Source organism: Calliphora vicina, chromosome 1, assembly GCF_958450345.1.
Source record: "Calliphora vicina chromosome 1, idCalVici1.1, whole genome shotgun sequence".
In the NCBI taxonomy this organism is placed as follows: domain Eukaryota; kingdom Metazoa; phylum Arthropoda; class Insecta; order Diptera; family Calliphoridae; genus Calliphora; species Calliphora vicina.
In genome coordinates this window covers 140890060-140908717 of record NC_088780.1, presented here as the reverse complement: position 1 = coordinate 140908717, position 18658 = coordinate 140890060, and the positions used below count along the sequence as shown (strand labels likewise).

Sequence of the window (18658 nt, the reverse complement as noted above, 5' to 3'; positions counted from 1 at the left end):
GTATTCGTTGGGAATTCGTGCGGTGCAACTTAAAGCTGTGTTTTGTGTGTGATGATCGTTTAAAAATATAAAAAAGAAAAACTAAGAAAAAAAATTAAAATAATTTTACAAAACAAAAACCGGCGGCATTTAACAAAAAAAAAAATAGAAACAAATATTGCAAATACATAGTGATAACACTCATAACATTCATAAGTTGTGAAATAAATATTTTACCCCTTCTCTTATTTATAAATTCCATGCCAAACTTGTGTGTCTTTTAGTCTTCATAATATGGCTACGGATACAAATCCTTCTACGACAACTAAGAAACCCGAACGTGTTAAACCAGTGGAAACATTGGTTTTAGCAAATATTGCACTGAAAGCTGAACAAAAACGTTTGAGTGGCGAAGGTGGCACAGCGCGCAAAGAAGATGAACGCATAACAAGTGCGGTTATGAAAGTTTTAGAAGGATACGATTGGAATTTAGTACAAGCATCAGCAAAGTAAGTGCAGAAAAGACAAAATAAATATAAATATTTATAAAATACCAAGCAAGGGAAATGATAATGAAACATGTAGTAAAGTATATACATATAGGTGCAACAAAAAATAAACTTAAAACAAGAATAGCAGGACACAAATCTGATCAAAAATACAAGGCAATTTCTGCACAAAAAACAGCATTATCATCACATTGTGCTAATTTGAATCACTATCCTGACTTTGATAATATATCAGTTTTGAATACAGAAAATAATTATAAACGTCGTTATATGTATGTTAGAAATGTTACAAATTATAAATGTACCAACAAATAAAAGAATTATATTTTAAGGCAGATACAGATAATGTTGCTCAAAACTACAGACACTTACCCCCTTATTCATAATCAATTTTTAATTTTATTAAAGGTTTATAAAACAGAATTTCCATACAAAATTTGTTTTATAAACCTGTAATAAATTTAAAAATTGATTATGAATAAGGCCTTTAGTTTATAAAAACGGAAACAGAAATTAAATATTGTTTGAATATTTTTTGTTTGTGTAATATTTTAAATTTATCATTTTGACAATTTTTTATTGATTTATTGAAAAAATAGTTTTGTTGTTATATTCAAATTGTTAAACTTTTTCCTGAAGATGCTACACAAAGAGTAACGAAATATTGAAAATAAATAAAAAATACAAATATAAAAAAGTGACCTCAAGCTCAACTAAATATAAAGAAAATTAATAATAAAAAGGTAGAAAAAACTTTTTATTTAAAGTTTTATTCCAGGAAATTCAAAAGTTTTCAAGAGTTCATCATTTTAAAACTGCAGCCATGGACATTTAAACTTCAATGATGGACTTACCATACAATATATTAAATAGTTTTCTTTTACTGATTTAATAGTTGGAATTTTTATTGAAAATAAGATTGTTATATTCAGCTGCGTCGTATTGTCATGCATTTGGTATTAAAACATTTACCAGGTTCATCCAATTTGGTTAGTTTTATATTTTCTATTATTAAATAGAAATTTCAGTTTTCTAGCTATCCTCGTATGTTAATTGTTTTTAAACGTCGGACAGACAATTTGTACTAAAATTCTATTGGTTGAACCGGTGTTGCCCATTTTCAACACCAACCGTTTCTGATCAACAAATAATACTTTCGGGAAAATTTTATTCCCCTAAGTTCGTCCCTTAGGTCACAAAAAATAGCAATTTTCACGTAAAAAATATATTTTTTGCTTCAATTTGCTATTATAACTCCGAAAGTACTGAGCCGATTGAAACGCAATATATATGTGACAATTTGTAAATAGCATGGGGAAAATGTTTTCAAAATTCCATCAATCGAAAGAAGAACATTAACTACTAACTTTTATGTATATCAAACAAGAATGTAAAATTTTGAAAATGAGCGAATTCACTGAATTGTGAATAAATTCGAAAAGAATCAATCCATTTTTATGATCGATATCTCATTTTGTTGCTAATATATGTGGATTTGTGATAAATCAATAAACCTGAGCAATTTATGCCGTTTTCGATTGTTCGTGAGTTTTTTAAACCAAAAAAGTTTTATATTTTCGCATAAAAAATATATTTTTTGCTTCAATTTGTTATTATAACTCCGAAACTACTCAGCCGATTAAAATACAATATATAAACGGATTAAAGGTTATGTAAATTTAAACTTTTCTAAGTTTATTTTAATAATATCGGACAAACCGTTTTTGAGTTATCATTAATTATACAGAGAAACGTCTAAAAAATTCACAATTTTACTTAAAAATTTATTTAAAAAAACCTCTCTATACAATTTAAAAGTTACACCATATTTGGCAGCTTTCCTAAAAAGAGATAGTAAATATTTTATACTATTGTTCTACTTGAACAGCAAAAACTATTGAGGAAAATTTCATACCCAAGGTCCTATCGTGCCTTCAACAGACAGTGGACGGACGGAGCTAGATCGTCTTGTATGGACAAATAATATGACAAACTCAATATACTCCCATCTTTTAATATTTACATTTATGTTTAAATTCATTTTTTTTAAATTACAAATGTTTGAGTTTAGTATTTACTACCAAGTTGTAAATATAGTAAAAAAATTGCTTTATTTATGATTTATTTACATGTACATATACTTGAAATTTACATTTATATTGATTTCCTAAAATCCTATATAGCACTCAAACAGATAAAACGAAAAATCACTTTTAATTACGAAATGCAGTCAATCAAATAAAATGTTGATTAATTTTGTAGCACCAATCAGCATATTAGTTCAGCAGAAGTATTAAAAAAAAATGTTCAATAAAAAATATGGAAAATTGTTTTACAGCCTAACCACGAAAGTTTTAATGTCGATTAAAGTTGGCTATTATTTTAAATTTCGTACCATAAAACAAATTTCAAATATATTTTAAAATGTTGTTTTATTATTTTAAAATCAGCTTTTTGTTTTGAACGTTTATGTACATTTTTTTTAATTTTTTGAAATTTCTTTTTTTTTTATTTACATTCATTGAAAAATATTTTCATTTATTTGAATGTATGAGTTGGAAAATGTTTTGAAAGCTTGTTTTCAAATATTTCTTATGGTACCAAAGAAAAACAAAACTGCTATTTTAACAAAAAATAACTCTAAAATTTATTTTATAGTTAGGCTGTAAAAAAATCTTTATTAATCAAATTAATTTTATAATTTTACAAATGAAGCATGAAGACAAGCATGTGAGGACATATAAAAACATCATTTGGATAATTTTTCACTGGAATAGAAAAGCCTCGTAAAACTTGAAATTACTTATTAAATTTACTGACGCTTCTTGGAGTCAGAACTTGCCAAAATTATTAGTAGTTGAAATTTGTCTAAAATGTAATGTTGAGTTAATGAATTTTGTACATAGTAATTATAGATCAATTTAAATAAAAGTTGGATAGTATCATAGATGTTTAGCAATATTTTCAAACAAAAAATTAAAAAATTCCAATTAAAATGTTTTTTTTTATTTTACTTAATTATAGATTAATAAAATTTCATGCATATCTCAAAACCCAAATTCTTTTTAAATGAAATTGTATACAATTAAATTATTCAGCCTAACCACAAAAGCCTTAAAGTCGATTTTAAGTCCATAAAGTTGATTAATATTTTAAATTTCGTACCATAAAACAAATTACAAATATATGTAATATAAAATGTTGTTTTATTATTATAAAATAAGATTTTTGTTTTGAACTTTTATGTACATATTCACCCTAACTATGAAAGAAATTTTAAAGTTAATTTTTGTTAAAGTGGACTTTATTTTAAAATAGAACTTTTATTTTTATTAGAAAAAAGGTTCAAAACATTTTCCAACATATACATTCAAATAACTGAAAATATTTTCTTTTTTTATTTGCATTCATTGAAAAATATTTTCATTTATTTGAATGTATGAGTTGGGAAAAGTTTTGAAAGCTTTTTTAAAATTATTTCAACAGTTGTTTACATTTATTCGTAAAGACCCCTGACATAAGCTGCCCCCATTTTTATACCCTACACCACCATAGTGGGGAGGGTATTATGCGTTTGTGCAGATGTTTGTAACGCCCAAAAATATTAGTCTAACACCCACCTTAAAGTATACCGATCGACTTAGAATCACTTTCTGAGTCAATTAAACGATGTCCGTCCGTCTGGCTGGTCGGCTGGCTGTCCTTGTAAACCTTGTGCGCAGAGTACAGGTCGCAATTTTGAAGATATTTCTATAAAATTTGATGCATATTATTTTTTTGGCCCATGGACCTAGCCTATTGAAATTGGCTGAAATCGGTCCATTATTTCACCTAGCCCCCATACAAACGTCCTTCCGAAATTGGACTTTATCGGTCATAAATGTTTAATTTATAAATGTATCTCCACAAATTGCGCTCCAAATAAGTTTTATATATGCAAAATTGATGTCACCAAATTTTGTTACGATCGGTCCATAATTAGTCAGAGCTCCCATATAGACCCGCTTCCGAAAATCACTTTAACGTGCATAAATCGCTTAAAAAGTATGGTATACTCACAAAATTCAACATAGTTAACTTTAATATAGACATAAATCACACAAGCTAATTTCATGGTGATCGGTCTATAATTGGTCATAGCTCCCATATACTTCCGAAAACCACTCAAAAATATAAATTATTGAAATTTTAGAAGAAAAATGTTTTTGCTCTTTAACTTAGAGTAGGGTATTATATGGTCAGACTTGACCGACCATACTTTCTTACTTGTTTTTTTTTGCATTTTGGAAAATGGCGACATCCTAATCTACACATGTCTCTGGTTATTTCTTAATTTCCATATTAAAAAGAGCTATACCATTAATGTAATTTTCATTATACAATGTTAAATTGAAAACAATGAAAATATACATATTTTAGTTGCTTTCAACACCCACTTTCAAGGACTGTCACACAGTATGGTCGATCGCAAAAATTGTGGACATAAGTTTTCAGATTATGTGATTACCCTGTTTAAATAGAAGGTGAGACAAAACTTTATAGAGCTTGTAACTTTTTCAAATACGGACAGATTTTAATGAATTTTAATTTGTTATACAGCAAAAAGACAAGTAAAGAAAATCAAATCGGTTTTTCAAGGGCTAAAACCGAAAACCGACAATTATTCTTCGGTTTTTACTTTTAAACTATTTTCAGTAGTTTATATCGATTTAGAAATGAAAAACAAACTTTGTATTTGTATGGAAGAAACAGTTAATAACAGAATTTTAGATTATGATGATTCATCGAATTTCTCTAAAAACAAATCGATGTAAAAATATCTTTAGATTTCTTAACATATTTTAAATTATATTACAATAATTGCTTCAGATGATGTAGCAGGCTGCTCAAGGGCACAAATTCATTTGAAAATATTTATCATACACAAGTATATCCTATAAAAATATATAGTACTAGCTGACACGGTTCGCTTCGACGCCCCAATTAGAAGAAAGAAAATGTATTATTAAATCTTCCTTTGTGAATGTCTCTAATTTCATGTTTATTGGTTCATTGTAATGTGGATTCTGGAGCATTCGAAACGTATTATTAGAATAAAAAAAGTACTCTAAACACCCACATTTTGTAATCCCAATCAGCATCATGAATGCCTAATTTCATATTTCTGGATTCCTTACACAGGTCAACAGCAAAAAAAAGTCTTCACTAACCACTATATAGATTTGATGCATCAAGTACAAAAAATGGTAAAATTTTTTAAATCTATGGATAGATTTTTTTAAAATTTTTTTCTAATGAGAATTTTTTTAGATTTTTCTCCACATAATTTATGATAACTCAAGAACCGTTAGTCCGATATTATTGAGGTAAACTTAGAAAAGTTCAAATTTATATAACCTTTAATCTGTTTATATATTTTGTTTTAATGGGCTCAGTAGTTTCGGAGTTAGAATAACAAATTGAAGCAAAAAATATATTTTTTACGTGAAAAAAGCAAATTTTTGTGTTTTAAAAAACTCATTTTGCCGAAAACGGCAGAATTAGTTCAGGTTTATTACTTTGTCGTAAAGCCGTATATAATAGCCACGAAATGAGATATCAAACATAAAAATTGATTGATTCCTTTCGAATTTATTCACAATTAAGTGAATTCGCTCATTTTCACAAAATTTTACTTTTTTGTATAATATACATAAAATAGAGTAGTTTATGTTCTTCTTTCGATTAATTTAATTTTGAAAACATTTTCCCCATGCTATGTACAAATTTTCACATATATATTGCATTTTAATCGGCTCAGTAGTTTCGGAGTAATAATAACAAATTGAAGGAAAAAACATATATTTTATGTGAAAATATCAAATTTTTTTTGTTTTAAAAAAATAATGAAAAATCGAAAACGGCAGAAAATGTTTGGATTTATTATTTTATCGCAAAGCCACATGTAATAGGAACAAAATGAGATATCGATCATAAAAATCGATGGATTATTTTGGAATTTATACACAATTAAGTAAATTCGCTTATTTTCAGGAAATTGTATGTGCTTATAAGCGTGTACTTTGAGTGTAAATTTTACATGTGTTTTCTTTTTGTTAAAATTTTTGTTACAATAATTATTAGCATTTAATCGTTATCCACACGCTCTAAAACGTGGAAAACGTGGTTTTTTTTAAATTTTATGTACAAATTTTTTCAATTGCATAAAAATAATAATAAAATTAATTTTTTCACAATTATTTTTTTTATTATTCATTAAAAATATAAAACTCTTTTAAAATTTAAAAAATTATTACTGATTTCAACTTGTATTTGAACAGGGTGAGCACAAGTTTTATTTTCTGGATGCTCATATCGGATTATTCGGATTTTCAAATCCTTAAATGTAACCACAAACAGTTTTTAACGTCTACTGACAATTTAATTTAAATTTTCAGTCAATACCCTCTTGTTAGTCAAGTGCGATATAACATTATTATTTTTTATTTTGGTTAGACCCCACTGTATAATCTGCTAAACACTATTACAAGAGCGTTAAACTTGTTATAAAAAAAGAAAAATATTCAAATCAACTGATTTAAAATAAATTGTCTTAACTTTTACACAACATTGTTGTACAATTAAATTTCAGTCGTTCTGTTGTCCTTTTTTCATTCCTTTTTTCCATACATAAATACAATACATAATAAGTTTGCATGTGGAGTGTAAGTGTGTGTAAAACGAATGTAAAAACGTGCAGGATAAATACACGTAACGGAATGTGTCAACACCACCATGTTTTAAGTTCCATATGGTAACATATGTACTGACCGTTAACAATTGCCAGACCATGCGATGTGACCATACTGTAAACACACACACTGACTCAAATACATATTTACAACCTAAAAAAGTTAACAATTGAAAGCAGTGGTCTGCACAAACAGAACATACCCACCACATATTAGTAATGTTGTACAATTTTTTTTCGAATTTACGAATTTCAATCACGTTCGTGTTTTATACATTTGAATTATTGCTAGCTTTTGGCTCCTGGTGGCTATGATTGCCGACCACTGATTTGAAGCCCATATAAACAGTAAAGTGGGTATGTGCTTGGTCGCTTATTTGCATACAATAACGATAGGAAGGGGGGCTATAGTGTTAGTATGTATTACCTGGTATAGGTGTACGTTTTGCATATTAAAAACTTGTTGTTATGAACTAAACTGAAAGTTGTCCTTAGATCGTCCACGTCATATTTTATATGTGTACATTAGGGGAGGGTCGATTTAGCAATCGATATTGTGCCATCGGCATGAGGAAAAAAAAGTGCCACTACGACATATCAAAACAAGTAAGAAAGTATAGTTGGTCAAGCGCGACCATACGATACCCTACATCAATCTAATTATGAACCAATCTCCATAAAATTAGGTGGCATGACTTCTATATATATGAAACCTAATTGTGTTGAATTTTATTTGAATACCAAAATTTTTAAGAAATCTATACTCATTAAAATGATTTTCGATTATAGTTATAAAATTTAGCGACACGACTTTTGTATATGTTATGTTAAGCCTTCATAAATATTTAAGTTATATAGATATCCAAACCAAATTCAGCAAGAATAAGATTCACCAAGTTTTGTGATGATGGGTCCACAATTAGTCATAGCTGCCATATATATCCACTTTCGAAAATCACTTTAATTAGCATTAATCTCTTTAACATATTGGTATTCCAATAAAATTCAATACAAATAATTTATATATATATATACATATATATGTATATGGATTTCACGTCAAGTGAACCAACTTTTAAAATCGATGTCTTCCGATCGGTATGAAATTTGCACCGATTTTAGACCTATTGGATAGTAATTCAGACACAATTTTTCAATAAGATCGGTCAAGAACTCTCTTATGTCAAAATTTGATATTTGGGCCAAACTTGTGATTTTTCTCATCCATGTAACTTATTACCTATTGTACTTAGCAAAATGTGTCCCAAATAGTTTAGATAGCTATTTCTCCAATCTTTCGAAAAAAAATATTAATAACTTTTAATAATTTTTTTCCGAAATCAAAAACTTTTTTGACTTTCTCTTAAAATAAAGTTTAGATATTTTCAATTAAGACCTATTTGGTCGCTTAGTGGGATGCTAGTTCGATATCTATCAAAATAAATGTTTTGTTACTGAAAACATGCAATTTTTGACTTTTTTTGCAAAATCAAAAACTTTGTTGACTTTTTTTTCAAAATAGACCCTTTTTTTATTTTTTGACCAAAAAAAAGCTTAGATATTTACCTTGAAGACCTATTTGGTCTCGTAGTGGGATGCGAGTTCGATATCTATAAAAGAAATGTTTTGTAACTCAAAACAATTTTTCAGTAAGATCGGTCAAGAACTCTCTGAGTTATAGGGGGTCAAAATTTGACATTTGGGCCAAACTTGTGATTTTTCTCATCCATGTAAATTATTACCTATTGTTCTTAGCAAAATGTGTCCCAATTAGTTTAGATAGCTATTTCTCCAATCTTTCGAAAAAAAAAAATATTAAAAAAAATAAAAAAAATTTAATATTTTTTCCGAAATAAAAAACTTTTTTGACTTTTTTTTTAAAATGGGCCCTTTTTCTCTTAAAATAAAGTTTAGATATTTTCAATTAAGACCTATTTGGTCGCTTAGTGGGATGGGAGTTCGATATCTATTAAAATAAATGTTTTGTTACTGAAAACATAAAATTTTTTACTTTTTTTTTGAAAAATCTAACTTTTTTTCCAAAATGGGCCCTTTTTTTAAAATTTTTTTTTTGCTCAAAAGAAAGCTTGTGTCTATTCCTATAAGACATATTTCGTCGCTTAGTGGGATGCGAGTGAGATATATAGCAAAATAAATGTTTTGTAACTCAAGTTATACATTTTTTGATGTTTTTTGGCAAAATCGAATTTTTTTCCAAAGTGGCCCTTTTTAATTTTTATTTTATAACTCAAGACATAAATTTTTTTTATTAAAACATTTATTTTGATACTATCCCACTCGCATCCCACTAAGAGACCAAAAAGCTCTTAAAGGAATAGATCTAAGCTTTCTTCATAGCAAAAAAAATAAAATTATGAAGGGCCCCTTTTGGAAAAAAATTCTTGAGTTACAAAACATTTATTTTGCTATATATCCCACTCGCATTTCACTTAGCGACCAAATTCCCGATCGGAAGACATCGGTTTTAAAAGTTGGTGCACTTGACGTGAAAAAATATTTTTGCACGTTACAAACATGAGCGATACTCAATTTTCGATTCGCGCAAATTTAAATTTGTTTGACTTTTTCTCAAATTTTAGTTTTAAGATTTTTATTAATAGGTAATAAAATTAATTAGTAAAATTGTACGCTTAAAACGATGGCGATATCATTTTTTCGAAAAATTAAACCTTAAACTAAAAGTTGAGAAAAAGTGAACAATTTTAAATTTGGGCGCCTCGAAAATGATTTGTTTGATATATCGTAGTGGAACTTTTTTTTCCTCATGCCAAAAGCTATCGAAAAATCTTGGCACAATATCGTTACAAATCGGCCCACCCTAGTGTACATGTTTTACTCATTTAATGTCTTAGTATGGGCTTAAAGGCAAATAGATGATGTGTTCAGTTTTTTTTTTTTTGGTATGTTTTCTTCCACATACATTTTTTGTTGCTCAATAACAAAGGAAATGTAACATCTTCAACTATTTAAAAAAGTAAGTTATTAAAGTTATGTATTGAAATATTTATGATACAATAATAAATAAAATTTTATGAAAATTTTCATAATAATATTGACATACGCTTAAAATATGAATTATAATACCAAAAAGATTAGGGTATATGGATTTTGTCATTCCATTTGTAACACATCAAAATATTTGTCGTAGATTCACACACGTTTTAGATCCTTATAAAACTCTAATATCTAGCTATGCTCGTTCGTCTGTCTGTTAAAGGCACTGTAAGGCCCATGATTCAAATATACAAGGTTACTCCCATAGGGTACAACTAGAGGCGCAACTGAGAGTAACAATAATTTTCTCTTCACACGTACTTGTGATATGTGAATTCAACATACTTGTGAGAGAATTAAACACATCAAAATACTTCAAATTTTAACATTGATTTTCCCACTAAATACAGACCGAACCACTTTATTATACTTCTACACAATATTTGGCAATTTTTTTGAATACTTTGCAGGACACTTTTATTTCCAAAACACATTAATTTTACTCAAATAAAAAAAAATATTTTTTATTAATTTTTGACACTTTATTTTATTGTGGTAGAATTTAATTTATAGAACAGAGTTTAAATTTTTGGTATTGAAAATAGAACAAAATTTAAATAAATCAAAATTTATACATTTTTATAGAACTCTGTGTGTCTGGTGAAAATTAAAAAGGCACCAATACAACCTCAAAACTATGTACTAATACATTCTCACGACTTAGGTTTTTGACAACAGACTTAGGTTTTTTCCCTCTCCACTTCTCTCTCACAAAAATATTTTTGAAGTTTATTGGAATTATTTGATATTAATTTTTTGTAAACAATAAAAAAATCGTTGCCACATCTTAAAGAAGGGAAACAACGTTCAGGAAATTATTGTTTTGAATGTGTAATTTATATGAAAGGATACCTTAAATGCAAACGGACGTAACTACACAAAAATTCAAAATCGAGTTTTTGTTTATGGTTCTTTTTATCAAACATGCAAATGTTTAGATAAATTTGCATTTTTGCTACTCCTGTAAAAAATAAAAACGTAGTTACATGCTTTTGTATTTAAAGTGATGATAAATGGAAACACAATGAAATTATTTGTATCTTTTGTAAATTTTGTTCACTTAAAAAAAAATATTCTTGGACAATATAGCTTCGTGCATAGCTAAACCGAATTTTACATTCAAATTCCCTATTAATAAAGATAGAATATAGAACACATTTGTTTTTGCAATATCAAATTTTAACATTGTTAGCTTTCTTATTTGTAAAGAATTTTGTCTTGCCTTCATGGTTACCAATGTCGAACCACCAATGATAAATTTGATTTCTAACGCCAGCCTTCATTGAAAGTGTAGAACTTCAAAGTCCTAAAAAATTGGTTTTAGATAAATTCTTGGATTTATAGCATTACTGAGAGGGAAAAAACCTAAGTCTGTTGTCAAAAACCTAAGTCATGAGAATGTATTAGTACAAAGTTTTGAGATTGTGTTGGAGCCTTTTTAATTTTCACAAGACACACTGGGTTGTATAAAAATGATAAATTTAAATTTCTTCTATTTTCAATACCAAAAATTGAAACTCTGTTCAATAAATTAAATTCCACCACAAATAAAATTAAGTGTCAAAAATTAATAAAAAATATTTTTTTTCGTTTGAGCCATGATACAACCATTAGAAGGTAGAATCACTATGGAGAGAGTTTAAAATGCTATGCCTTGTTACGTCAAATAATAGAAAAATAAAAAACAGAAATCCAAAAATACGAATAATAACAAATGAAAATTGAGAAATATTTTGTTTATATTTGAAATACAGTTCAATATAATCGGAGTCATTGAAATGATGCATGCAAATCCGTGAGTGTTTCTTCAGCTCAACACCGCAGGCTGCACTCCATTCTTTAATTTTATTTTCAAATTTGTTCAAATAAACATTTAAATTGAATTTAAAATATTTTTCAATTTAGTTAATTTTTGATGTTTTTTTTCAATTGTACTTTTATTTTTTATTAATCTGACAATTCAAGGCATGTAGAATTGAGAACATATTTTGTAGTGATTCTACCTTTTATTGTTATATTATGGTTTGAGCAAAATTAACGTGTTTCGAAAATAAAATGTGCTGTAAATTGTTAAAAGAAATCATAAAATAGTGTATAGAAGTGTAATAAAGTGGTTCGGTCTATATTTAGTCGGAAAATCAAAGGTAAAATTTCAAGTATTTTAATGTGTTAATTTCTCTCACAAGTATGTTGAATTCACATATCACAAGTACGTGTGAAGAGAGGAATTATTGTTACTCTCAGCTTACTCTCAGTTGCGCCTCTAGTTGTACCCTATGCTTGTATATTTGTATCATGGTAAGGCCTAGTGGAAGTGAAATAATTTCCAAAAAATCTCGGTTCTCAATTAGAATTTCTCTAAAATGTCAAACAAAAGAAAATTAAAAATATCAAAATAAAATGTCTAAAAAAAAATACAATAAATTCCAGTTTTGTTGAAAAAAATTAATTTGAAAAGTTTATTTCTGAAAAAAAAATTAACGCATAAAATTTCTAAAAACACGCACAAATCAAATGAAAACATAAAGTGATAACATCCAGAGTTTGACGTTGTAGGTTTAAATATTGACAACTCTCCCTAATAATTGTACCTGGTTGATTCTGCCATGGGATAGAGGAGACTGAAATTTTTCACAAACAGTAATTGCTTATGTGTCCGAAAATTAACAAAGTATGTTAAACCAGTAGAAAGTTTCGAAAAGTACATATATAGAAAAAACTTTTTTTCGGATTTACCACTACATATATTTTGTTCGCGTTTACATTTGAATCTAGCAATGTAAAATTTAACACTAATATTATTTTCTAGTAATAAAAAATATAAAATTAACCAAATCGGATGAACCTGATAAATGTTTTTATGCAAAATGCACAAAAATTAAAAAAAATCTCCGTTAATCGCGATTGTCTATAAAATGCAGTTATATTTTTGGTATACATATTAGTATGGGGACTAGGTAAAATCATGGACTGATATTGCCCATTTTCAATACCAGCCAGCTAGCTCATTTGGGTTCTATCGTGTTTTAAACTGACAAACGGACGTTGAAAAAAATTTAACTAAAACAATAATTTTGGTTAAAAAAAAATGTTGCAAAAAAAATCAGAGACCAAAACTAAATGTTATTAAATTTTTTGCGACTGAAAAAGTTAGAAATAAATTAATGAAAAATTTTTACGTTTTTAAATAAGAGTTATTCATAATAAATATTGTTTTTCGTTGCTCATAATTTTTATTTTCAATTTATATGTTTTTAAGATGCCTAATAACAGTTATTCTCAAGGATATATTTTTATTTTTCGTTGCTCATAACTCAAAGAAGTTGAGATTCATCAGAAGTTATCCTGCTTAGTACACGTGTGAAAATAACTAGTCACGTAGCTATTGAAGTAACTAGTTCTTACCCTAAATGATGTTTAAAACTACTAGTTTGGGACTGTTTCCTAGAACTGCTGGGTATATATAAAAATGAAATGGTCCATGCATCACGTGAGAACGGCTGGAGCGATTTGGCTGATTTTTTTATTCGATTCGAAATTTTCAGAAGATGGTTTGTAAAGAAAAAAAATCCTGGTAAAACTCTGAAATTTTAAGTTAAGAAAAATGAGAAGTGATATAAAACACTTCTCATTTTTCTTAATAAGAGAAATTTGAAGAACTACCACTACTGCCTCATTTATTTAAGTAAGCGACATTTTTAGGAAAAAACTTGAAGAGTAAACTACACGCCATCAAGCTTTACAATTAATTTTTTTTGTTTGTTTTTTAATTAATAATTGTTTCAATTGTTGTTGCATATAATAATAACACTGTGCTAGTTGAAAACAACTGTCAAGCGGGGCACCCAGTGGGTTAAGCTAATTCGGGTACGCTGAATTCAGTGGTGCTAACCGTTTTTTTAGGTTAGCTCGAATTTTCGAGATATACCGTTATTCCGAAAATGGAGGAGGTTGCACAACATATATTCGCGTAACTCAAAAACGGTTTAGTTTATTGAACAAACTTAAAAAACCGAAATTCCGCAACAAAATTACCTTTAAGTAAGGCTTGACATGTTTTTAATCTTCGCAGTCATTTTAGAAATATTTGGCTTTTAAAAGCATTAAAAAAATGGAAAATGCATATATGCTCTTAATTTTTAAATTCAAATGCATATGGGGTATTTCATGTCAAGTGAACGAACTTTTGAAATCGATGTCTTCCGATTGGGATGACCTTGCACCAATGTTAGTTGTATTGGATAGTAATTCAGACACAATTTTTCAACAAGATCGGTCGAGAACTCTCTGAGTTAGAGGGGATCAAAATTTGACATTTTGGCCAAGCAGGTGTGTTTTCATATCCATGTAACTTATTACCTATTGTTCTTAACAAAATGTGTCCCAAATAGTTTAGATAGCTCTTTCTTCAGTCTTTCGAAAAAAAAATCAAAAAAAAATTTAATAATTTTTTTCCGAAATAAAAACTTTTTTGACTTTTTTTCAAAATGGGCCCTTTTCTTAAAATAAAGCTTAGATATTTTCCTTGAAGACCCTTTTGGTCGCTTAGTGGGATGCGAGTTCGGTATCTATCAAAATAAATGTTTTGTAACTCAAACCATAAAATTTTTGACATTTTTAGTAACTGACTTTTTTTTCAAAATGCTTCCTTTTTTATTTTTTTTGTAACTCAAACAAAAGCTTAGATATTTTCCTTGAAGACCCTTTTGGTTGCTTAGTGGGATGCGAGTAAAAATTTTTTTTGCTCAAAAGAAAGCTAGTTGGATTCTATCAAAATAAATATTTTGACATAACATTTTTGAATTTTTTTTTTTTGCAAAATCTAACTTTTTTCCAAAATGGGTCCTTTTTTAAATTTTTGTTTGCTCAAAAGAATGCTTATTTGCATTCCTTTAAGTTATTTTTGGTCTCAAGATATAAATTTTTTGATTTTTTTGTCAAAATCAAAAACTTGTTTGAATTTTTTTTTAAAATGGGCCCTTTTTTTAATTTTTTTTGCTATGAAGAAAGCTTAGGTCTATTCCTTTAAGTTGGCTTTGGTCGCTTAGTGGGATGCGAGTGGGATACCTATCAAAATTAATGTTTTGTATCTCATGACATAAAATTTTTGTGTTAAAACATTTAATGAAATTTTTTCATTACGTTGTTGGCATCGAATGAAAATAGAACTTTTAATTTGTAACAGAAATACAGGAAATCAAAAAACTTATGTAAATACATATAATAAAAAAATATAAACGTAAATCCTTTGTAATGATTTATCAAGATGCTATATAAATACCAGCAGATTTGAAGGGTTCAACAAAGTCATATTTATTAAATAATATCATGTTTAGTATCCTTTATATTGTCAAGTATTTTGCAACAACTTTTATAGGGCTACATAGAACAAAAAGGACAAATATAAAAATAAAACGAGTAAGCACCAAGGTTTAAGCAATAAAACCAGAAATAGTAAAATCTCATGTTGCTTTACAAAAAAAACTACTTAAATAGTCCTTTTTCCATTTTTATGTAAACAAAAAGATTAAAAAAAAACTATAAAAATACAGTTTAGGAAAAACGTTTCAAAATTATCTATAAACTTAGTCAAGCTCATTTCCACATTATGTCCAACAAACCCCGATAATGACAATTAAATTATTTTAATAATATTCCTCTTTGTCAATATTGGGGAAATTCATTTTAAATCCAAACATTTCACAAACAAATTTATTGTAGAACCCAAAGTTATTGTTTTTTTTATTTTGGGTCCTTTTACGTGTAAAGGTTTTGCGGTTACGTGTGTCCATTCAATTGACATATGTCTGTGCATGTACCTTAATATTCCTTTTATTTGTAATATTGTTGTTGCTGTTGATGAAGTCCAATTTAGTTTTCTCTTTATTCGTTTGGAATGACATGGAGATGTTGTGGCTGGATGTGTATGTATCATTGAAACCATTAAATGTTCTATACAATGTTGTAACAATCCAGCTGTTCTGGGGGACTGTCCAGTGTTTTTTTCCTTTACTTACATAAAAATACATCTAAATTAATATAATATGACTTGCTTGCATTTCGAAAAAATTCAAAAAATTAAATTTTCATTCGTATTTTATCTCAATATCAGATCAGCTCATTTCATTACGTATAACGTTTGGAATTTCCTATTTGTACTCTTGTACACAAAAATTTGGCAGATCATATTGAGTGGTCACTTTACTAACCACTTTTTCTATAGTCTCTAAAACATAGTTTATTGACATCTATTGCCATTTTGGTAAACAATTCAATTTTTTGAAGTCATCGTTTATGATGTTTTTTTTTTTTAAATCTGTTTTTTAAGAGAATTTCACGCATTCAATAAAAAAATGCACAGAGTTTTTGTTGTTCAACGAATTCAGTGTTATTTTGATATTTCGGTTGTTTGGTCAGAAAATTTAGTAGAAAATATTCGATTTCAAAAAAATTTATACGAAACAAAGATACAAACATTTTTCTCATAGTTATTTTTAATGCCAACCAGGGATGCCTGTCCCCAAACAAAATTAAAAATATCCCCAAAAATCTTTAAATATTGTTTTTATTAATATTTTTACAAAAACTAAACTTCATATTAAATTAATTGGCCAATACCCGATCAAATTAGTTGTTAAAATATTATGAAGGTTCCTTCAAACCAAAATTCTTATAAATTAATCAAAGTTTCTTTTGAATATATTCATTCCAATTGGTTGAACATTTATTTTCTCTGCATCTCGTAACATCGTTTCAAATTTTGTAGAAAATTAGTAGTGGTATATTTTTTTAACCAAAGATTTTGCACAAACCGAGTTGTTAACAGGTAAAAGAGCTATATTCGGCTGTGCCGAATCTTATATACCATTCATCAAAAATATTTTTAGGTAAACAAAAATTTATTTGTTTCCAGTTGTTTTTTGTTTTTTTTTTTGGATTTGTTTTTAAAATTTTTTTTTAATTTTAATATTTTTATTTTAAAATTTTTTTTTTTTTTAAATTTTGTGAAAAAATTATTTTTTGGTGAAAAAAAATTCGGGTTAAAAAATCTTTTGACCCATTCTAGGTCCAACTTGCAAAGGTATTTGAAACATCTATCATTACATGTCCATGTTGTGTATATTAATGACTTAGTCCAGGTCAAAAATCGAGGTTATCCTGGTTTTTTCCATATATCTCAGCCACTAGTGGACCGATTTTCTGGATTATAAATATCAACCGAGCCGGAAGAATTCTGAAGATATTGATATATGAATCGTGTATGTAAATTATTTGGGGGCTTCGGAAAGTTTTTGGGGTCGCAAATGAAAAATGTAGAAACTACAAACGGAATGACAAACTTATATATTCCCTTGCCACTCATGGTGAATTCAATTTAACTTTACCATCTAAATTTGTTGTGATCATAAACATAAAATTCGACAATTAGAAAACTTTTTGGAGATACTGATTTAAAGATTGTGTCATATTATGTGTTATGATACGTACATACATTTAATTAATAAATTAAACATCTCTATTTTCAATTCAAAGAACATGAAATAAAGTTCAATTATTGGTAACTTATTGCTATTACCGTTAATAAAAACAAACCTATCCTAAATAATTTATCCCCATAACATCCCCGAAATATTTTAATATATCCCCAATAAAATCCCCAGTCCCCAAACGAAATTTTCTGTCCCCAAAATCATTACAAAATCCTACTCATTGGGGACAAATCCCCAATACTGGCAAGCCTGATGCCAACCGCCAAGGTGGTTAGTAAACTAACCACTTCACTCCACAAAAAACCTTGGAATGTGGTTGTTTTTTATGTTTTGACTTATTATACCCTTCACCTTCGTGAGAAGGGTATATATAAGTTTGTCATACCGTTTGTAATTTCTACATTTTTCATTTCCGACCCTATAAAGTATATATATTCTGGATCATTATAGATAGCGGAGTCGATTAAGCCATGTCCGTCTGTCTGTTGAAATCAATTTTCTGAAGACCCCAGATATCTTCGGGATCCAAATCTTCAATAATTCTGTCAGACATGCTTTCGAGAAGTTTCCTTATTTAAAATCAGCAAACTCGGTCCACAAATGGCTGAGATATGAGGAAAAAACCAGGACAACCTCGATTTTTGACCTATATCTGGATTACTAAGACATTAATATAGACAATATGGATATCTAATGATAGATATTTCAAAGACATTTGCAAAGACGTATATAAGATCATAGTAAGTTGGACCTACAATGGGTCAAAATCGGAAAAAAATTGTTTAACCCGAATTTTTTTTCACAAAAAAAAAAATTACAAAAACATAAAAAAAAATTTTAAAATTTAAAAAAAAAAATTTTAAATTTAAATATTT

At 27.9% G+C, this 18658-nt stretch overlaps 1 protein-coding gene across 1 annotated transcript in view; it reads left to right on the top strand.

Annotated features, from left to right (window-relative positions):
- The first annotated feature begins 213 nt into the window (after nucleotides 1–213).
- Nucleotides 214–18658, top strand: part of Sox100B — a 69780-nt gene continuing 51335 nt past the window's right edge. The window contains exon 1 of the mRNA XM_065502963.1: nucleotides 214–488. Coding sequence (XP_065359035.1) covers nucleotides 274–488 — 215 coding nt within the window. The 5' untranslated portion in view covers nucleotides 214–273. The remainder of the gene's footprint in view (nucleotides 489–18658) is intronic.